This window comes from Eublepharis macularius, chromosome 17, assembly GCF_028583425.1.
Source record: "Eublepharis macularius isolate TG4126 chromosome 17, MPM_Emac_v1.0, whole genome shotgun sequence".
Taxonomy (NCBI): Eukaryota; Metazoa; Chordata; class Lepidosauria; order Squamata; family Eublepharidae; genus Eublepharis; species Eublepharis macularius.
The window spans coordinates 1,710,908-1,734,146 of NC_072806.1; the positions used below are offsets into that span (position 1 = coordinate 1,710,908).

General features: G+C 49.5%; 1 protein-coding gene across 1 annotated transcript; it reads left to right on the forward strand.

Annotated features, from left to right (window-relative positions):
- Positions 1-15,659: 15,659 nt before the first annotated feature.
- KLHDC7A (kelch domain containing 7A) lies at positions 15,660-19,621 on the forward strand. Its single transcript, XM_055002085.1, has one exon. It carries the CDS (start codon positions 15,751-15,753, stop codon positions 18,391-18,393), a length of 2,643 nt encoding a protein of 880 aa, XP_054858060.1. The 5' UTR covers positions 15,660-15,750; the 3' UTR covers positions 18,394-19,621.
- Positions 19,622-23,239: the final 3,618 nt, after the last annotated feature.

Consider the following 23,239-nt stretch of genomic DNA (forward strand, 5'->3'; position numbering starts at 1 on the left):
GGTTCAAATTGCACAAAGAAGAAGCAAAATTGCAACATGGATTTTTGAGTCTAATCAGCAGGGAAGGGAAATTCAATAGCATCCCTGCTTGGCCCGTTCACAACTCAAGGAATTGGAGAAAAGTGCTGGATGAACAAATTAAAACTGTTGTGCCAATAAACGCCCAATAAATGGTTTGAGGCAACTTCTTTTATTTCTGTTTTTTGTATTTGCCAAGAACTACATATCCCATCAGCCTCTGCTATCCTCTTTCTCCATTTCGAGGCAAGATCTGAGTGTGGGATTTGTTTGTTTGTTTATTTGTTTATTCATTTGTTTGTCTTGTTCATTCAATCCTCCTCTGTACTGGGAAACAGCATAAATAGCAAGCCCAACCCTGATGCAATTTTTTGTAAACTAAACCAAAACAGAGAGGGAAAGAGAACATTTCCATTTCTTTTCTTTAAGAAAGTGTAAGAGCAATTATGACACAACTGAAAGAAGTATACTGTCAGATTAAATCAAGCTGTGCTGGCTGGGAACTTTCAATCAACAGCTCCTGACTGAGTGGCTTTCATGTTGTTCTGCAGAATGCCTGAACTTGAAAGCTTTAAAAAGAAATCTGCCCCGTCTCCGTAGTCAGCTTGTCCCCAGCCCTACGGGGCGGATATGTCTCCCATTTCTGAGAGCCAAACTACAAGCGATGCCTGACACTAGTTGGACACTTGTCAGCTTCCCTCAAGTTTTGATGGGAAATGTAGGCAGCTTGGCGAAATGTTGGACAAGTGACAGTAGAAAAGTCCATTGGACAGCAGTCAGAGAGCGAAGCTGCGAGACCAGGACGCCTACATTTCCCATCAAAACTTGAGGGAAGCTGACAAGTGTCCAACTACTGTCAGGCATCACTTGTAGTTTGGCTCTCAGTTGTGGTCAAAATTGATTGAAGGAAGGAGGATCTTCTCTTCCACTGTTGCTCAATTCTTTCAGATTCTTTGTTGCGGCCCATTCTGCTGATACTTTTGATGGGTTTGATTTGACAGTTTTAAGATCATGAATTCTTAGTTGTTGTCTTTACAGGCTTGATTTCTGATATTAATGTAACTTTTTAATGTTTCAGGATGGGTAGCTGTGTTTGTCTGTCTGTAGCAGGAGAAAAGAGCAAGAGCCCAGTAGCACCCATAAGACGAACAACATTTGTGGAAAGGTACGAGCTTTCGTGAGCCACAGCTCACTTCTTTAGGTATCTGAAGTGTCTGAAAGTGAGCTGTGAGTCACAAAATGCACAAATGTTGTTAGTCTTATAGGTGCTACTGGACGCTTGCTCTTTTTTGATGTTTGTTTTCTTAATTTTATAGTCAGCATCCCCAAAGACAATTTGATCAGTAGATCGGCTACATGTAATCTCTAAAATAAGGAAATAAATGCAGTGCTGAGGGAGGGTCAGAAGAACAAGCGGATCTCTTCCAAGGCATTCAAAGGAATGCCTCTGAGGCTGAAAAAATGTTCTTGAAAACCAAGTTGAGTTTTGAGGTGAGCACAAAAAGGGAAAACCTCTCCTGCAATGTGCCGATTTTCTACTTGATGAGATGAACTTTTTATGCGCCAGGATCATCTTAAAAAATGATACCCCTCCCATCTGCAGTCAAAAACAGTACCAGCCATTCCAGCAGCTTAAGCTGCTACCGCTTCATTCTGCAACGTGTTCAGGGCCGAGACTGGCCAGACTGACTCTTAGATAGCCAATTGCCTGTAGTCCCCCCCCCCCCGCCCCTGCTCTCACTGGGTAATTACTAAGGATATCAATTAAAGCCTGCCGCCATCCCCAATGTTTGAAGCCCTAGAACTGAATAATGCAGAGGACTGGGGGGGGGTACGGGACCGCTGCCATTGTTTCATTATTGATGAGAGATGACAGGCCCTCCACTGACAACCTGCCTTAGTGAGATGATTAGCTTGTAAAAAATTAATCGCCGCTCTTTGGGAAGATGTAGATGAAACACACACACACACGTGCGTGCCCCTGATGAGCGGCATTATCGATGTTCCTTTATTGCAGGGGACTTTGAAAAGGTTTTAGCAAAATGTTGAGAAGACAATTAAATTCAATTAGGATCACAAGCACCAAAATGTCACTGCAAGAACAGGAGGCAGAGGGGACCAAGGAAAAGCGAGGCTCGGGCGGTCGCCAGTCCCAGAAGAACAAGAGGCAGTTGGAGCTTTGCTGGGTGAGCAGAGGCGGCAGGTGGGTGGGCAGTAAGCTCATGCCACGGCGTAAAGGAGAATAGTCTTGCTGCCTCCCCACCCCATTGACCATTACTCTTCCTTTCTCTGCGTTCCCTCCCTTCCACCCCACCTAGAGCCAATAAATACTTCCCTAGAAGTCTTGTTATCAAGACAGATATGTGTAATGCCATTAATATACACGGCACAATCCAGGTTCAAATAAAGCTGAAGGATCTGTCCCCTCTCCCCCAAGTCTGCAATCATCTCTAGCAGGGCTTTTTTTCTGGGGAAAGAGGTGGTGGAACTCAGTGGGTTGCCCTTGGAGAAAATGGTCACATGGCTGGTGGCCCCGCCCCCTGATCTCCAGACAGAGGGGAGTTGAGATTGCCGGGCAATCTTAACTCCCCTCTGCCTGGAGATCAGGGGGCGGGGCCACCAGCCATGTGACCATTTTCAAGAGGTTCCAGAATTCCGTTCCACCGCGTTCCAGCTGAAAAAAAGCCCTGATCTCTAGAAGTATAGGGGGTCTGGTTAAACTGAACAGGGAGAGTCTTCCAGACTTGGGAAGGGATGAGTTGCAACATCTTCTTCTACTCCCTTTTCCTTACGGCATGCCAAAGAAGATTTATCAGGCAGGCTGGAGACCAACCTGAATATCACAGTAACGCGGCATCTGCAGGGAACTGGCAGTCTTGGAGTTTTCCGCAATATATGTTTGATGCCCCAGAAACCCATGCCCTCCAGATGGCCTTGATGAGGCTATGTCTGGGGGAAAAAAAATACGTTCTTTCTCTCTCTTCCCCCTTCCACCATTTCTCTTTCAAGTCAATGAAATTCCCCCAGGAACCAGATCTCTTCTGTTCAAGAGATACAGATGGGGAAGTTGGGTTTTATGGTCCATCTTCAGACCCTCGCCGACAGTCACGTACCATACCTCATTGCCTTTCAACTGACGGACACCCCCCCCCCTCCTCATGTAGCTGGGGGCATGGAAAGAAGACACGGATAAGCACTTCCGTCCCTGGCAGATGGCCAAGTCATAATTCAAAAAGGAACGCTGGGTGCCTGCTGGCAGTTCTTTGGGGACAGCCTTGACTGTGTCCTCTTCTCTTGACCTTGGCAATGTTGCTATAATCGTGGAAGCCTCAGCAGAAGGACACAGTAGGGTCATGATGCAGCGGGGTACGCCAAGGACCCACCTGAGCTTGGTTTTAAAATGTGACTGACTCCACCCAAGCCCTCCTTGCAGCAAGCCACACGTGCCCCACGGAAGCTTCTGTCTTCTCATATTCCCAGACAATTCAGCAAGGCCTTTATCGACTACCCTTTAAAACAAGCTTAAGAAAAATGTCCTTGTTGCCTGTACCTGGCTGGCAAGGGCAAGTCACAGAGGGTAGCTGATTCTAGAAATTTTTAATCCATGACTGACCCTTTCCGCATGTCATTAAAGGGAAGCAAGAAACTTCCCTGCTGATCTACAACGTCTATGTAGGGGCAGCGGAACAGCCGAGGGAAGAAGCCTGGAACATAGTTTCAAATTTCCCACCTCCTGATTGGGAAATAAAGAGTCATTGATCTCCACTCTAGTCCTTCTATCTGAAGAAGGGAGCATGACTCTTGATAGCGTTTACCCTGGAAAACTTGTTGGTCTCTAAGGTACCGCTGGACTCAAAACCTGCAGTTCCACTGCACACCAGCATGGGTACCTACCTGAAACTGCTTGGCTATTCCATCTCTGAGAAAATGTTCTCTCTTTCATTTTTAAAAAATACATATATTTATCAGCAGATTAATTTTTCCACCTTTCACTGTAGGTGCTACAAATTTGTTTGTACATACTTTATCCATTCAGTACATTTAATTTATATACAGAACACATGCATCATGTTGATTTATTGTCACACAATGAACACTGAAAAATGAATACATTTTTTGCCAAAATAGGCCAGTGCAAGGTAACAAAAAAAGAAAAAGAAAAAAAATCATGTTGAAATAAAGACTGACAACTTCAGTTTGCACGAGGGAGAAAAGAGATCAAAATGGAGATTTGGGGGCTGGAACAGCACGGGAGAGAAACTGAAAATTGTCAGCCCTCCTCTGCTTGCAGTTTTCTCCACCTATGGATCCTATTCTTGAAAGAGCCTGGCATAGAAGACTGGCAGTATCTGCTACCTCTGATCTCTGAAACCAATTGCGCATCTGCAACGCAGGTTGTTTTTCAAAAAATTAGCCACCAATTCAAGAGGGAACAAGGGTACGGTTGGTTTCTCTCTCACTTCTTTCCCCACTTCCACCATATAATTATGAAGAGTAGCAAATGCCAGGATAAGGTCACAGGGCCACTAACAATTTGATGCATAATTCATTGTTTCCCAAGAAGAAGATGTGGCCAGCCCAGGTCTGCATGCTGATTCTTTTTTAAAGAATAAAAGGCCACATTACAGAATGGAAAATACTCAGGAAATGTTAGCTAGAAATGGCTTCCCAGTGTATCCAGCCCAGCTCAGCCAATTAGCACCATCTCTGAATGTACCTGGACTTGACATTTGCATGAAGAGGACACACACAAGGACTCGAAATCGTCCCTGCCTTTCTAGGGAGAATCTCGAGCCAGAAGAAATATTTGTCAGAATGTCAAATTTTGCCATTGACTTCACAAATCTCAAATTTTTGAATTTCCTGGCAGTGTTTTGCCATCTTCTGGGCAGGGAGCAAGGGTCACTGTGTGTGTGTGGGGGGGGGAGGAGGTAGTTGTAAATTTCCTGCATTGTGCAGGGGGTTGGACTAGATGACCCTGGAGGTCCCTCCCAACCCTATGATTCTATGTAAACTTCACAAAAGTTTGCTTTGCTACTCAAGTGCCTTAGGATCTAGACATTTTCATCCTTACAACTCCTCCAAATTTCTCAGGACTCTCCCAAATTTATCTTCACAACAACCCTGTCAGGTGGGGAAGCTGTAAGGGAAAGCCAAGCCCCAGGCCCCTCTGGGAGCTTCAGGGCTGGATGGGCATTTGAATCCTGGCCTCCCAGGTCCTACTGCACATGAACCACAGCTCCTCCTGCAGCGCCTTGCATTCATCTGGATGTCAGCGCACATGAAATCTGAACTCGCCTAAGCTGTCAAGTGCTAAATGCCATTGCATGTCAAATTCAGCAATCTGATCTTAATGCCATTGTATGACAGGTGTCCAATGCTATCAGCGTGAGCTGTTGAATGCCATTATCTTTCAAATACTGTCAAAGAGCAGCTGTCAGATAAGGCAGAATGTCGGATATCATCTCTAAAATTCAGCAAAGATATTAGATGTCCAAAGTGGCAGAGGAGAGTTTCTGGAAGCTGATTCGTTTCTGGCTTCGGCTTGGCGTGACCCTCCAGTGCATTAGCAGGAAGAGCAGAGGGGGGGGCACTCTTCCCCGAGTGAGGGGCACGGAAGGTAAGGAATGGCAATAGAGGGTGTTTCTGAGCATATGCTGAGCGTTTCCATCAAGAATGCAGGGGTGCGGAGTGTCCAGTTTGCCCAATTCGGTGGCCAAGAAAGCTTTAGCTTCAGTACTTTTTAGTTTAGAAATTAAATTAGCAGCATGTCTCCCCCCGCCCGGCGCCATCCCCACTTCAAAGCTCTGCCATTTTGCTCGTCCTCAGCCTGACAGGTCCACATCATCCCACCTGCCAGAGCATCGCACAAACACTTTCTATTTCTCCTTCACTTAGCAAAACACTTGTCAGCAAAAGCAAGGCTAATCCTCTTCCTAGTTCTTCAAAGCTGTCTGCCCCCCCCCCACCAGATGCCTATGAAAAGCAGCCGTCGATCCTTTGATGTCATCTCTTCTTTCAAGTCTCAGAGGCAAAGCCTTGACTTTTAAAGGGGGGGAGTCGGTTTCTTTCTGTTTCTGAAGGTTTGGCGTGGCTTCTCTTCTCATTCCAAAGCCACGGGGTAAACTTTGCCCTTCTCTGACTTCTTTCTGTGTTTTTGAGGGTCTGGAAGGGGCAGCTGCAGAGCCCCCACCTGAGTGAAAGCACCCTGAGAGTCTCATAGAGGAGACCGGGTGGAGGACTCGGGGCTGCCTGTGACAGGCTTCCTTGGGCATCTTGTGGGTGCCATTTTTTTCTCTGTTATCCTCATGGGTGCAGTTGTGAGTGCAACCCTGAGGCCTTTCCTCTTTCGGCAGGAAGAGTCCACACTTAATAAAATGCCACTGTCCTCTAATGGTTAGTACATTCGATTGTGAATCTTAATGGATTAACCCCTACTCCACAGTCCCCCATCACTAGGCACAGTTAAAAAAAACAAACAGAGGCACAAGACTGGCCTGTGAGTGTTTGGTAATTTAGGATTCCACCTGCCTCAGGCATGCTGGAGGGACCCTCTTGCCCTCTCGCCTGCCCTGGTTTTTAACCCTTGTCTGCTTGTATAGACCAAGGAAGAGTCCGGATGTAAACAGAAGTGGAACTTCCTTTATTGCCCTGTAAAGAAGGTTTTGGGTGTTCAGGATTAAACTGCATACAGCTTTGGGGTGGGTGAGGCTTCACTTGAAGAGAGAGCATCACTAAGGGATAACTTGTTACCGAGATAAGAAAAAGGCAGCCCCAAACTGCTAGTCTGCCCTATGGGGGATAAAAACCCTAAGTATGAGAGCTTGCAGATCAGGATGTGCCCCTCCAGGCTACCCCACCAGACCCCATCTGTGTCGTCCTGAAGACAAACCACAAGACAGAGACAGCCTGGACTTGTAGGGGGTAGAGCCTTTCGGAGGAGCATAACCATTCAACTCTCTTTTTCTTCCTTCAACTTCCCCCTGAACCCCCTGATTTGTCATTTTGGCTTCTCCACGGTAGCAACATGGTGAAAACAGAGTCAGCAATCAGGAAGGAGGGAGACCGATTTAGCCACGTCCATCCAAAAGGTCGTGCTTTTTCCATGAGTTGAGAGGGTTACGTCATTTATCCCTGATGCCAGCTTTTGGACAGATGTGGCACTGCCAATGTGCAGTTACAGGCGGTGAGTACGCAGAGGCCTACGTGGCATGGGAGCATTTCTAAGACCCAGCGATGGACACACAAAGGATCCTTGCTAAACAGTTCAGATCAAGGCGAAGGAGGCTCTAGCTCCTGTTCCAAGCACCATTTTTAGCATTGTGAAAAAGCCACCTGGAAGAATATTCAATAAATAAATGTTGGTTTCCAAACCTGTACTTTGGAGGTATAGCTATACATGTATGCGCCAAGTGTGTGTTATAGCGTAAGTGTTTAATTTGTTATTAATGACAAGTAAATTACTCAGCGATGGTTGTCTGAGTTGTGTTCATTGTTATCATTCACAGGGATATTTAAGTGTCTGTGGGTTCTTTGTTGCACGGCTTTCAAACCTGGGCTAATTTTTTTTTAAAAAACTAGGATAGTTAATATAAAGATTCAGATTTCTAGAGGGCAGATTTGTGTGCAGCTTCCTTGTAATAAGAAGGAGGAAGCTGCTGATGGGGTGTTTGCCAGCTTTTGCCAAGCTTCGTAACATTCCTCATACAAGCAGAAGAGAAGCCGGATTGGGTCACGCTCAGGGCCCAGGTAGGGCAACATCCTGCAGTGGATGCCCCACCAAACGCCTGTAAGTTGTGCAGAGGGCCAAAGCTGCCTGCTGCAGCTGCTGCCCAGCAAGGGTATCCAGAGATTCATTCACCCCCCTCATAGAGACTTTTTCTTCTCTTCCAGGAAGTTATCTAGCCAGCTTCTAAAGCCATGCAAGCTAGATGGAGCTCGTTACGTAAGTTAAAGAATTTATATTGGCCTAGAAGCTTTGCTGCCATTCACCTGTCATTTGTGTTGGGTATATTCTCTGTCTAGTTGAAAAGCCTGCATATATATTTTCCAACTCCTCTCTCAATCCTCAAGACAGCCACATCTCACTGCTTCCCCCTGCAGGGTGCTTTATGGCAGGTTTGCAACAGTTTTGCGGCACTCTGAGGGCAACGCTGCGTGACAGGTTTTTGACACACAGCGGCTGAGGGGAGTGTCGCTTCCAAAGCTGGCCGAAGCCTGCTTTGGCTCAGGAAAAGGAGCCTTATAGATTAGCCCTTAGTCAGGAAAGATGCATTGCTTTCCGCTGTAGTCAGCTCGCTGTTTCCGTATAAAGGATGCAGGAGGAGCTAGGAAATACAGGCGGGTTTGGGGGCCATTTGTTCAGCCCGCCTAAATTGGCTTCTCTCCGATCTTCCAGTGCAGGCAATTTTGTGAATGTCACAGCCCTAGCCCTAGCCCTAGCCCTAGCCCTAACCCAGCCCCAAGACATGTGAAGATGCCTGAGCATTGGTGCTTCTGGCCACATCTGGGCCGTTCCCACACGGCTTACTTGAACCCGGAACGCTGCGCAGCATGCCGAAAAAAACGCAGAAGATTGTGTTTTCTCTCGCGAGTTTTGCGCAATGTTGTGCAACATCACACAAAACTTGTGAGAGAAAACGCGATCTTCCGCGTTTTTTTCTGCATGCTGCGCAGCGTTCCGGGTTCAGATAAGTCATGTGGGAACGGCCCTGGTTTGCTCTAATGGGCACTTGATTGCCCCCCCCCAGCTGCACTACATGAGATCTTGTTAGCACCTAGTGATGCCAGAGCTTGGCCCTTGATTCCCTCGGTTCCCCTTGCAGAATTTTGGCCCCTTCGAGTTGTCTTTCTGATACCAGCTCAGAACTGCTAGGGCTACCGAGCCTAGTCCAGCTGCCAGGCCTCTGGCAGAGAGGAAAGGCTTTTCCAGCACCAGCTGGGAGCCTGGAGATGCTGCTGGGATTGAACTGGAGACCTTCCCTACCGCTGAACCACAGCCTCTGCACAGCCTCTGTCAGTTCCTCCAGCAGGGAGAGGTGAGAAGCCAGTGGCTGCCTACCTCGGGGGATCCTTGCAAGGGGAGATGCAAGCAGGCCCAGCAGGCAGGCTCCGGATGGTTCTGCTGCTGCGTGAATGATCAAGGCCCCGTGTGTGTGTGTGTGTGTGTGTGTGTGTGTGTGTGTGTGTGTGTGAGAGAGTGAGAACTGACAGAGCCCTCCTTTGCAGCCCAGGAGGAGGGCAAGCGGCTATTCTGGCCCTTGGCTCCTGGCTCTGTTTCGTCATTTGGGGAAGGGAGGGGAGCCAGAATTGCCTTGTTTGCACATTGCATCAAAGGGCTGTTTGTGTGGGTTTTTTTTTTTAAAACACAGCAAACATTTTTATTCTCAAGTTCAGGCAAAGAACGAAACTGCTGACTTTCTGCATGGGGATTTTGGGGGAAGCAAGCAAGCGAAAGGCATCAAAGCTGTTTGCCTCTTGAAAAAACAATAGGTGGTGGAGGCTGGAGGAGGCCTTTAGATGGTGCAGCAAAAGCGCTTTTGTGGGGAGGGGGAGAGCTCCAGAATGCTTCCGCCTTTAGGTAAAGAAATGCAAGGAGAAGCAGAGACGGAAGGGCTCCAGGGCAGCGGGCGGGGTGTGGCAGCCATCTGGTGGGTGCCAGGGGGCTGCGCGCAGCCAGCGGGGCATCCGGTCCTGTAGAGCGGGCATGCTGCCAGGCTTCCACACTTAGGCTACCTGGAATTCAGCCGGCAGGCAGGCGGGCTGTCTTCGGCCTTTTCCAGCCTTTCTGAGGGGACAGACCACTCCCCCCCCCCCGTCCCGTTAGCTCGTTTTCCAGGCATGTTTAAGAACTTCTCATTCAATTGGCCAAGCTCCTTCCCTGCGGCACCTCAGGGACCAAACTAGCCTTGGAAGCGAAGCAGGAAGGGGCAGCTCTGATCATTGCCCCACTGATTGAAATGGGGCCCCAAAGCTATAGTTGATTAATCTGTCGTGTAAACCAATATTATTTTCCGCCTGCAATGACTATTCCGTTACACCACTTTCATCCTCCCCACGACACCTCGGTGAAATCGGCTTAGGCTCAGAAACAGCCGGGTCATTTCAGTTTGAATTTGAGCTTGAAACGGATTGTGTTTGCTTGTCAGCCGCCGTGCTCAGCCTTGAAGACGTTCCCAGACTCGGAGCAAGTTCCTTTGCCAGCTCTGAACTCCATCTTTGTTTGACTTAGAGCTTTGCAAGGTTGATCAGGTTGACCTGAATAGGCAGGCTGCACATCCAATCCCCGCTGGGGCTGCGTTTGGAGATACAGAGCGTGCTACAGTCCCTGATTCTTACCGGGGCAGGATTAAAATAAACACATCAGTCTTGGGAGCTGAGCAGCAGGGTCCTAGGGGGAAATCGGAGACTGAACTTGCATGTTTGCTTGTGGTTTATCAGAACCCGTTTTTCTAGCTACAGTGCCCGAGAGTAAGATTACAGCAAGCAGCTCTTCTCTCCGCTTCCCCCCACCCTCCACGAGCAGCCTTTTAGCTTCCGAGATGCACAGCTGCAGGTCGGCTTCCATGCACAAAGGCCACTGTAAGCTGTGTCTGCACAATGCTACTCATAGGAGCGACACTGAGAGTCTCTCTACACAAGACACCTCGATGTATGTTCGTCAAGTGTAGGGAAACACAATGTTGGCCGGGAAGCGTAGTTTAAAAAGAAAGAGCCGGCAGAGATTGCTCCTCAGAGGGTTTTTTAATTTCATCTTTGCCTCCCAAAGGCTCTGTCAGTTTCACCTCTCCGGTCTAAAACTGTGCGGGATGGCAACCAGAGGCCAGTGAGGCATGGAAATGGGCTGGAGCTGCCTTCCAGAGTCTGGCCTGGACCTGGAGCATTTATTGTGAGCTGACGTTTCCCTTCTGGCATTTCACAGCCCCTTCACACAGCTCCAGTGTATAGCAAAGCCTTTTCCCTGCCGCCGGCTCTGTCTTTTTAAACTACCCTTCCCGGTTAACGTTGCATCTCCCGACACGTGTTCTTCACATGTCAGATGTCTCGTGGAGAGAGTCTCTAAGTCTCTCATTGCAAGAAACGTGCATGATTGTCTGGAGAGGCCCACTCTAGTGCCTCCAGGAGTGGACAGCAAAGATGCTCCATGTGATGAGGTCCCTTTAAAGGGGAGGAGTCAAACATATTCTTGGACGATGGGCCCATCAGTGGCACCTAACCCTAATGACTAAATGAAACCTCCATTTCTAAGGCAGTAACCCTGGAGCAAGCACAGGGGGGCTTGGGCCTCAGTACCCTGCTGACTGGCCTCCTGGGGCGGGGGGGGGGGGCATCTGCTTGGTTACCATGGAAACAGGGTGCTGGATGAGATGAATGGTTGCTCTTCTGTTCTCTTCATGTCCTTAGCATGTTGGAATGCTCCTTACTGCAACCCTGTAATGTGGGCCAATAGCGTTGCTCCCGTCTTGTGAAGAGGGGGGCTGTGAATGAATGGCATACCTAAGGGCATCTTGTGAGTTTGCCACAGAGGTGGGAGTCAAACCGAAGAGCGTCCGTGTCCCAGCGGCTGTGTACACCAGAGTCTGTATCCCTCCAGAGGTCTGTGGCCGTTCAAGCAGTGCCTGGAGGCTGGGGTCTTTACAGGGAAGACTGAGGTTCAGCTGCAATGGCCTCTCTGTTGGCTTGGATGAATCTGAGCTGGAGGAGGCTGGAGGTGGTTGTGAGGTTTTGTGTGTCAACAGAGAAACCTTGCGACACGGCGAGTGAACACTCACAGCAGAAGAGACTCCCAGTTAAAGAGACTGCTGAATAGTGTCGTTGCCTTTGAAACAACCTGTTTGTTTTCGTTTTTCCCTTGTGCGAATCGACCCCACGAATCTCTGTTTTCATTTCATTTGCTGTTTCCCTGTGCTGATTTTTTCCAGTTAAATTAACACAATTCTTAATATTAGGTTTGCATCCATTAAGTATAGGTGGCGTTTTAAAGAATGGCACAAAAACTGACAATAAACTGCTGTAAAACAACACATCGAAGAACGCCTGCAGTGAAAAGGGGCCCACAACCACCACGTACGAAACTGAAAGGCGATGAGAAGGGCTGCGTCTGCACCCCCCCCCCCGGCTCCCCACCCATTCCTGGGCGTGGCTGTCCACCAGGGCCACCTGCAGCTCTCCGGTTCTGCCCCCAAATCTTGGGCTTTCGCCTCAGAAGCTCTGCCAACCCACGCAATACTTATCAGATCTCCTAAAAAAGCAGAGCTGACAGCACAAGCCGGTGACTCTCTTCTTCCTGCCAACATCTCCAATGAAAATAAGGACACGCTTGTGACATGATGAAATCATTATTCTCAGAACGAGGATCGCTGACTGGATGCCCCCCCGCCCCATACATTCCTGAAGCCCCTGTTCTGCTGCGTTCGCTGATTGTTCAGGCACTTCTCCTGCAGCACTGTAAAAGCAAAAGGGGTGTGTGCTCTTCTGCTTCAAGATATGCTATAAAAACATGAGAATTGGCTATTTGCTGATCAAAATGAGCTCCCCCCGCATGTGAAACACCCAGCAGAACACTCCCTGGTGTCTTAATGTTCATGTGTGCGCATCAGCCATGCACCCACTCTTCAAAGATTTAACTTCTCTAGGCTGCGGAGAACTTATAGGAATCATAGAACACAGAGTTGGAAGGGCCTTACAGACCATCTAGTCCAACCCCCTGCCCAAGGCAGGGACAGCCTAAAGCATCCCTGACAAGTATTTGTCCAGCCACTCCTTGAAGACTGCCAATGAGGGGGAGCCCACCACATGCCTAGGCAGCCGATTCCACTGCTGGGTTCCTCTTAACAGGAAGACGTGTTTCCTGATATCCATATGGTTCCTTCTCTCATGTAGTTTTAAGCCTGTTGTTTCAATTCCTATCCTCTGTTGCCAACAGAAACAGTCTCATATGGTCACAGCATCCATTGGCAGCAAGATGCAACACCCATACAAAATGGTCCAAAGTTTGTTCACAACCTGTACTAGCTGTCCACCTATGTGACTGGCAAGCAATTCAAAGAGAGCTCCATCTGAGACATCAGGGATATTCCTCCAATTGAAATCTTCCATGCAGACAGGATGGGATATTACATACAGCAACTCTGGCCAGCATCTTGCATGAATTTAGTAGTTCTATGTCTGGGGCTGTACTGCTTCAGGCTGCAGGCAGGAAAGAATGCTACCCCAGGAGACAAATCCTATAGGAAGACAGCTAGCATGCTAGGGACAAAAGAAGAGCCCTGACATGCCTTAACATGCCACAGGATTCTTTGTGGCCAAACGGAGTCAAAGCACTGCCGTGATCAGAGTGTCGGGATAGAACTGAAGAGATCTGGGTTCGAATCTCCACTCTGCAGCAAAGCTCAGTAGGCAACTCTGTGCCAGGCACCTTCTCTTGACCATGCCTACCTCCCAGGGTTGCTACGGGGATAAAAAGGAGGAAGAGAGATCCATGGATACCACCCCGAAGTCCCGAGGGCAGGGATGGGATAAAAATGTTATAGGAAGATCTTTTTGATGGCCTGGCTACCAGCTCCACCCCCACCCCAAATGACATAGTGTCAGACAGAGCAATGAGAACGGGTGAATGTTTGGTTTGAGCCAGCCAGGCAAATTCTTACGTTCTTTTCTCATTAAAAAATGCATCTTACAGAAGCAAAGGACTCCTCATTTCTGTGCAGTGCCAGCTGCTCCCACCCACACGTGCTCGCTGCGCTCACTCGACAGCTGCTTCGGGATCCAGTTTTTCCAGCAGCTCCCACACCTTTCTGCCAGGCACATGAACAGAGATGGTCCCTAACTCTCTCGTTTGCCCCCGTGGCCATTCGCTTTCGCTTCAAACCTGCACGCACTCCTGGAGCGCAAAAGCTCCTCTTCCCTGACTTAGCAGGAGAAGTGCCAAGGCAGCCCGTCGACGGTCCGTGAGGACCTAATCTCATTTAAGATGTTCTCCTCCCACCCGGCTTGTTTGAGCTTTACATGTTTGCCTTCAGATTTTACCTTTTTGATCCACCACCCCTTGACCAAACCTCCAAGCTTGCCAGCCATTCTCACATGACCCGAAGCATGGAGACGGGCAGGCCGTACTCCTGTGAGCCGCACAATATGGACGTCCAATTATCTTTTCATTTCGCTCCTGTCTTCATTTGTTTATTTCGTTTTGTCCTGGTGATCTCCCCAGCCCTACACTACCTTTTAAAGCACTATTTTAATTTTCTGCAAATGCTTCAAGGCGGCTCTGAGAACTGGCCTGGGCCATTTCCAGACGGCTTACCTGCCTCCGGAACGTCGCGCCATGTTGCGGGGAAAACGCGAAATATCGCGTTTTCTCGCGCGAGTTTTGCGCGACATCGCACTCTGCTGAGAGGAAGGAAGGAACGAACGAACGAATGAACGAACGAACGAACGGAGGAGAAGGCTTTTCTCTGGCTTGGTGCAATTATTCCTCATTTATAGAGAGCTAAATAATATCCGGAAATGTTGTTGTCCTGGTCAGAGGGCTTCTGCACCTGCCTTCCATGGGCAGAGCTTTAAGTATTCCCTGGCTATCGGCATTCTTGTAACATGCTAATGTTTTTGCCCTCTGATCTTTTTCTGCAAAAAAACCCAAATCCAAGACCGAATAATTATTTTGGGCATTGTTGAGAATCCAAAGCCTGTGATGCAGCGTAAGCAGCAACTTGCACACCCCTGGAGATGAAGTGAACTCTTTTTAATATATCAGGAACAGCAGTGCAAATGAAACCAGTTGAACTCCAGGTAGGAGTATCTAGGGGTGTTAGACAGCTTTTTCATTCTGCTCCTCAAAATATGTCCCTGATAGCCATGCTTGGTGGGTAAGAAAATGAAACAGGGGATGGAGCTCAGTCTTCAGGTTTGGATCTTGTCTCGCCTGGATCTGCACGTATGCAGGAACACTCGTGCGACGGCACCTCCAGTCCCACACTTAACCATTTGTGGGTTATCATGATGTCTTTCAAATTTCATCCTAGCCGGGAGTTCCAAGGGACTTACTTGTCTCTGCTATCCTGCTTCCAAGCTCAGGGCGGCGCTGCCCTCCTCCATGTTGCTTGCCCCATTTCACCAGGGGTCTGACTCAGGGGTCCTAAGTCTAACCAGGTTCTCTGTAGACTAGCTGATTTGACATGACCCCCCAAACTCATGTCACCATCCTGAAGTGGTAGGGAAGTCTAGTTAAAAATCTGGGTTTTCAACTCCAGTTGGGTAACAAGTACCATTAATAGCAGACTATGAACAGTTAAACAGGAATTGTATAGGTGGGGGAGAGGAGAGGGGGGCTGAAAGCAGTCCGTACCGAAGAACGGTGTCTCCTAACACTGTCAGGCAATCTATTACGAGTACACCCCCTTTGTCTTTTGACTTCCTTATGGTTTTCCAAAGTTCCTAAATACCCCCCCCCTTCATTTGTTAGCTCTTTGTCTGTCTGGTTGCTGCACGTTTCTTCACCTGTGTCCGGGTCAGCCTACCTTGTTCAAATATGCAAACCACCTATGGTAAGCAGACACCTGGTGAGCCGAGATACCAGCTGGGAGCATACGGTGTTCTCTTTTACCTGCCAACAGGTAAAAGTCACCTTCCAGAGAGTCGAAGGAGGCAAGACTTCTCTGCCCTGCGCCCGTCCCTCCTTGGCAATCATTAATCCCAGATTTTTCACATTCCTGAGCACCGGAGTGATATGGGAAAATGATCCGTGGAGGAGAGGGAACCGCGGGTCAGCCCCCGGAAATGCAGCTGGCTGGCAAGCTCGCCCTTTCAGCTGCTGCTCTGCTTTTGCTGACTTTGGCGTACAAATACTATCGGTCTCGGGTGTCTGCTGGCACCCTGGGAGATGGCAATGTAAGAACCGGTGCTGGCAAGGAAGCGGGGCGAAAAGAGCTGCCGAAGTGCGATGGGACGGACAGAGAGGCGGCAGTCCAGGAACTCAGGTACAGGCCCATCCATGGCAAGGGGGCGGAGGAGAACGGCAGACCAGCAGGTCAAAACTTGCACCTCTGCAGTCCTTCTACCGTGGAAATGTCAAAACTGCAACATACACCTGTTGGCAGAGAACTGAACTTTCTGTATGCGAAAGAAGAGGAGGAGGAGGAGGAGGAGGAGGAGGGAAGGCAGAGAAAGGAAATGAGTCATCTGGGGGCCGGATTGCAACCAGACAAAAAGCATTCACTGCCGGAGGCAGAGGAGGAGGAGGAAGCGGCAAAGGAAGAAGGAAGGGCAGGTACAGTGTTGAGCTACGCAGGTGAGGCCGGGGCAGCAGACGGGGTTGCAGGAGCTCCGCCATGCGGGAGGCCGACGTCTCTCGATCTGCTGAGCCGAGGTTGTGACGTCAGCAGCTCTGACAGTGACTGCAAGGGGCCTGGCCCGAAAGCCGGTCTTTGCCCCGGTGCCCATGATGAGCAAGGAGGGCAAGACCCTCCCTCTACCAATGGGAACAGGCCCTCCTTGGCAAAAGAGAAAGGGCAGGTGTTGGGAGAAGACATGAATCCAAATTTCACCCAAGAGGTCCAGGTCGGGCGAGAGACAATCCAGTCATTCCATGCAACTTCCGACCTGGGCCTGGCTGTGAATCAGTGCGACGGGCGGTCCAGCACTGCCTATGCCTTCTCCTCTGTTGCAAAGGTCCAAGTGGAGGAGAGCGTCATTAAAGAGAAGAGGCCGAAAGAAGGAAGTTATGGGCAGGCATCAGTCTCAGGGGCCAACCTGAGAGGCAAAGTCTATGACTACTACGTCCGGTCTGTCTCCCAGTCCGTGTTGAATGAAAGGCCCTCCTATCAAACTGCGGTCACCCAAACAAATGGTAACCCACCCACCACTGGCCTGCCCAATAGTCTAGAGGCATGCCTGTGCCAGAATTCAGCAACAGGAGAGGAGGAGAACAGAGCTGCCCTAAGGGAAGGTCCAGCCTCGTCTTCTGGTACTCTCTTCTCACAGGATAATGCAAAGAGCGCACAACGCGTAAATCAGAAAGAGACGGAGAAAGAAGCAAGTGGGACAGGACGCGGCTTCAGCCGCAAGGCAAGTTTCCATCAGATTGCAGAAAACCCTGAGCTTCAGGTGCAGATGGAGGGATTTGGTTCTCCGGCATCCGGAAAATCAGGCAGCAGCACGCCAGATACCAGTCCCGTCAATCCCCACTCGGTTTCCTCCCTGGCTGGATCTCTGCAGAGCCTCCAGGCTGACCCAGGCGTGGAGCCCACAGTGAAGCTTGTGGCTGGCGCCAAGTTCTTCCACATCCCGCTGAAGTCAGAGTCCTCCATAGACATCCATGTGGACTTGGGCAACTGTTATGAGGTCTTGTGTATGGCCAAGAAACAGAAGCTGGAGAGGGTCCAGGAAGCGGCTTATAAGGTCATGAGTGAGAATTACCTCCAAGTGCTCAGGACCCCTGCCATTTATGGACGCCTCAATGCCCTGGAGAGGGACCTGATCCTGCAGAGACGGATGCGGGGCAGGAAGTATGTGGCTGTTGCGGATGTCAGCTCGCAGGATCATGGACACGGCTCAAGCAAACTCTGTTACTACGACGACCACAGTGACACATGGCACCTGCAGACATATGTGCCAGTGGAAATTGTCTCCAGGGGCTGCACAGTGTGCAACATGTTCAATTATCTTTTTGTTGTGGCTGGCTGTGAAGGGCGAGGGAAAAACCAGAAACCTTCCAACCGGGTCTTCTGCTACAACCCGTTGACGAACATCTGGCGAGAGATCTGCCCGTTGAACCAAGCCAGGCCTCACTGTAAGCTGGTAGCCTTGGATGGCTGCCTGTATGCCATTGGAGGAGAATGCCTTTACACAGTCGAGCGCTACGACCCGCGAATGGATCGCTGGACTTTCACAGCCCCCTTGCCCAATGACACCTTTGCCGTGGCCCACACTGCCACTGTGTGTGATGGGGAGATCTACGTCACGGGGGGTACATTGCGGTACATGCTGCTAAGGTACATCAGCCGGTCAAACACCTGGAAGGTCAGCCTGACCGGAGGAAGCAAGGACAGGACCACAGAGATGGTGACCGTCAACCGTTTCATCTACCGGTTTGACCTGAACCGCAGCATGGGCATCAGCGTCTACCGCTGCAGTGCCAAAGCTAAGCTTTGGTATGAATGTGCCACCCACCCCATGCCTTTCCCAGCTTGCTTCCAGTGTGCTGTTGTCGATAACCTGGTATATTGCATCAGCCGGCAGTTCAATATCCGCTTCCTCGCGGATTATGTCTCACCGCGGTTTGGGACCAAGGAGTTACAAAATTTCCCCTCCCCAAGGGGGACCCTTTTCCCAGTGACTCTTGTGCTGCCTGACCGAGGGGCGCCGCAAACGAGGGTCTGACAGTGACTGCAGAATCTGCCTGGGGGCCTTGGGGAAGCAAAGCCAGTTAATTCCACAGGTTCACTGATGACGGCCTCCTCCTGCTAGCTGATTTCCATACATCTGTCAAGGGAGATGGAGCTACGAGTGGGTTGGCAGCGTCTGTTTATTTTAAGATACTTAAATCCTTGTAAATTTGCATGCAAATTAAACGCAGCCTTTGGGGTCTTGGACAGTCGCCAGTACAGGCCTCGTTAGTGCAAACTTAGGCAAAGTCAGCGTAGGCTGGATGGCACGCTACCACCGCATGTTTTCATGATCTGCAATACTGCGGATGCGCAGCAGCGCCCAGGGTGTTTCCCGCCCTCCTGATCCCAACTCTGAGATACCTTTCCTGGTTCTACGGCAATTTGGGGAAAGGCACCCCTACCCTGAGATTCCAAATCTGGACGAGCGTCTGCTTTGGACGTTTCTGAGTTCCCACATGGGTGCAATGAAGGGCCCGTCCCCTCAATTCATTTCAGTGGAAGGGACATAGGAACACTGCTGGGTAAGAACAAACACTCTCTGTCCATGTGTAGAGTGCCTTTCCTTCCCCCTTTAGCACCAAAACCTGCCCAATATTTCTGGAACTGTTTTGGGTTGTGCAGGTCTTGTGAATCAGCGGGTGTGGCTCTCTGGCTCTCTTTCCAGAATTTACAACCTGCATTAGTTTAAAAAGGAGAGCTGCTTAAACAACCTGCCATGCAATGATGGGCTTAATTAATTAGCGCTTCTTAAATCAAGAGATTCTCACATAAAGGCCTGGAAAACTCATTTATTAATGCTTTTGTTTTCATCATCAATAGTACAAGCTTAATGAAAGATTTGTAGACAAGGACTGGGCTGCCTAGTTGAAATCAATATTATAGAATTCAACCTTAGCTCTTAGGACTTTAGTACCCCTTTCAGTTGAGACAGTCTTCTGCCTCCCTGTCCACTCATCCTTTCTTCCTAACTACCGAGCGATGCTTTTCGTAGGCCTTTCAGGTCTGTGGAACCTGCATTGTCTGACCACAAGCTATTGCTGACACTTCCTCTCCTGCCCCGCCAGGAGAAAGCCTGTGAACTTTTCCATGACACCATCGCAGCTGAGCCAGTGGTGGTGATGGAAACTGCAAGGTGCAAGCAAGATTTACAGCCTATTACTAGTATATACATCATTGCTTTTCATGCTTTTCAGAGTTTGACTGTGCAAATAAAACAAAACAAATAACAACAAAAAGAGCCCTCCTCTTTTTTTTTTTTTTTTTTAGCAAACACAACCTCTGCTGCACCCTTTAATCTAAATGTTTGCTGCTTACACACACGCCCTTGTTTCCTCCATTACTGTAAGTGACTGGGATTGGATAATTAAGACACAGAACCTGCCATAATCATTAATGTGTTTTTCATCCAAGGGTCTCAGAATGCATTTTTATCAACGCGCCGCCAATTATTCATCCAGAGTGCTGATTCCAGTGGCTGCCATTTTCGCCCCTTTTTAACCCACAGAGAAATCCGGCATCCTCATAAAGACTATGCCGTTGTATGGCTTTTGATCGCCTATATAAGACTGGATTGGAACCCTTCTCCAATGATGGCCAGATGGACGCCTCCTTAGATTGGAAAATAGTAAAGAGCTCAGTAGCACCTTCAAGACTAACCAACTTTATTATAGCATAAGCTTTCGAGAACCACAGCTGTCTTCGTCAAATGCATCTGATGAAGAGAGCTGTGGTTCTGAAAAGCTACCCATGCATCTGACGAAGAGAACTGTGGTTCTCAAAAGCTTATGCTACAATAAAGTTGGTTAGTCTTAAAGGTGCTACTGGACTCTTTACTACTTTGTGACTACAGACTAACACGGCTAACTCCTCTGGATCCTTAGACTGAGATGCTGAACTGGCCATGGAGCAAACCAAGCCAAGCAGCCCCAGTGCTGACTGTGCCCAGGGTCTGCTTGGCTCACGCCCACCCTCGGTGTAGGCTCACCTTATGCTGCCTCCAAGGCAGGAGTCTAGGCACCCAGGCACCCAGATTCAAATCCCTCCCCACTTTGCCATGTAAGATGACTGGGTGACCTTGGGCTAGTTGCACTCTTAGCCTATCCCACCTCACAAGGTGGTTGTGAAGATAAAATGGAGGTGAGAAGAATGATGTAAGCTTCTTTGGGTCCCCATTTGGGAAGACTAGATGGGGTGTAAAAACAAACAAAAATTCCTTCATCCATTTTGTGTGTGAGAGAGAGTGTGTGCATGCAATCACATGAGGGTGCAAATAGAGAGAGGAGGAGGCACCAGTGTTGCATTTTGTGTGGCAGCCCCCACAGCCAGATGCTGCCCTGCAGCCTAGCCAGGCAATTCCACTGTTTGGCTTCAGGGTGGTCCTGAAGCAAAAGCCCCTTTGGTGTAGTGGTTAAGAGCACTGGGACTCTAATCTGGAGAGCCGGGTTTGATTCCCCACTCCTCCGCTTGAAGCCAGCTGGGTGACCTTGGGTCAGTCATGGCTCTCTCGGAGCACTCTCAGCCCCACCCACCTCACAGGGTGTTTGTTGTTGTGGGGATAATAATACCATACTTTGTAAACCGCTCTGAGTGGGTGTTAAGTCGTCCTGAAGGGCAGGATGTAAATCGAATGTTATTGTTATTGTCCCCAGATGCGCGCAAGGCATGCGCAGTGTCCAGCCACAGGAGGCCATCTTCCCAGCTGCATTTTCTTTCCATCCTCCATCTCCACACAATGTCTGATGCAGTCCTGTCGCCTGTATCTCATAGCCTCCAAAAATGTCTTTAAAGCATGCCCAAACAAGTTTAAACAAGAATAAATTGTGAAGTAATACAATAAACACCGCCAAGCTAAGTGAGCTGCTCCCATTAAAATGTCAAGCCAATTACGCAAGGAAAATCACAATGTGGCTCTCGCTGCGCAAAGCAAAGACGTCACATTTGGGGAAAGGTTTCCACTCCTATTGTACAAATAATTGTAATTCACAGACGGCTCCTTGCCACGCGGATGAGCGGGAGATGTGGGAGGATGGTGTCTGCCTTCCTCTTTTGACGCGCTCTGCCCTGCCCCTTCTGTCGTTCATCAAAGCTGACGGGGTATTTTAACCAATTCTGTGGAAGCTCCCCCACCCCCCAGCATGCATGCCCCTTCCCATTTTACAGGCACAGCCAGCCTGGGATGTAGGTTAGGCTGAGAGAGAAGAGTGTTGATTTGAACTCAGTCCCTCCCCAGTCCTACTCCAGTCTTGTAACCCTGACTCCACACGGGCTCTCCTGGAGTCCAAGAGAGCCAATCCCAATCGGCAGTGAAGGTCATGAAGTCAGGACTGTTGTGCCTGCCCCCTACCTTTTGATCCCGTTTCAATTGCCCCCCAGACTAGTCAAGAGCTGTGTCTGGTGAAGGGAATCCAGAGTGGCCCCAAAGAGGTCCGGGGATGAGTCACCACCATCATGTCTAGCCCAGCCCCTAATGCCCGGATATATTCTGCACGTGCAAGAATGTCCCCTGCAACCTTGGTGCAAATAACAGCACATTCCTGGCCGGCTGTACTCCATGCACCCAGACACAGTAGGGAGGGCTCCATTTCCAGCCATCTGGCTGCTTCAGGGTCTGTGGACCCCGGGCCCTCCTGTGTGGCAATTGCACCACCCTGGGACACAGCCTAGGAGCCTGAGAGAGGCCGGTTCCAAAAGCGAGTGAGTTTTGCTAGCGAGTCATGGGCCCCAATCCATTTATTCCAGACTGGATTTCAAGGTGTCCACTCCACCGTGAGTTTGAAATCCCATCTTCCTGCCACGTTCCGAGAACACAAACATGCAGAGGAGTCCATTCTCCCTCCTTCACAAACTAATGTCCAAACCTGGCTGGTACGATGGGGATTCCCCCCCTCCCATAGATTTGGTTTCTTCTGTGTGAGTCTTTCCTTTTTGCACCAGTTCCTGTTTCCTCATGTGAAATTTTCCCATTAAACTGAATGGGTTTTTGGATGACATGTTTTCACCAGTAAAAATGTAAAAATGGCATCAAAGAAAGAAAGTAAATCCACAGCAGGAACAAAAGATAAGCGACTCGATACACAGTGCACCCCGAAATAAAATCACCTCCGCTCCTCTCTAGTCCTCATTTCTTCTCCTTCTGCGCCTGAATTAATCATGGCCAATGAGCCGTGCACAAGCTGGGGGGCACCAGCCTTAGACCCCACCCATGTTCCATACAGATCCTATGTTGCTGTCTCTGGTTCTGATTCTGTGGGCAAAACAGAGCCCAAGGTAACCTGCCCAGCATCCAGCTTCCGAAAAGGATGGCCGTCTACCCTCCCTGCTTGCAGCTTCAATCATTGTCCGGTATCCAGACAGGCAGCAAACTGGAGAACTGCATCGGGCACCACCACTGCTATGCTCAAGACTTGCAAAACCAAAATCCAAACAAATATCCGGAGAAAAAGAAGAGGAAGCATGGGCTCGTCCCGAGAGTGATATCTCAGAGTGAGGAGCCAAGCCATAGTTGGAGGTTATCTGAGGCCCCATGGGACGCTGTTACTGGGCCCTCAGACCACCTCATCCCTGCAATATCTCATGCGGCCACTTGCCGTGGTGGTGCTGCTGAGCAACCAAGGTCAGGCCAGCAGTGCCCTCTGTTTGCACTCAGACAAGGGGGCAGAAAATTCTTGGCTCCTGGCCTTCTTTGCCTGAGGCCCTGGCAGCATGTGGCCAGTAAGTGTGTCATGATCCTATGGAGATAAACCAAGAGAATCCCCTGGGGCTGCAGCTTCCCCTGGAGAAACCCATCCCAGTTTTACCCCTGGCCTCTCGGACAACCCTCTGGATTGGCTGCTGGAGTC

What these genes read in the sequence shown, in the direction of transcription:
- KLHDC7A (XM_055002085.1), top strand. Translation starts at nt 15,751, where the DNA reads ATGATCCGTGGAGGAGAGGGAACCGCGGGTCAGCCCCCGGAAATGCAG.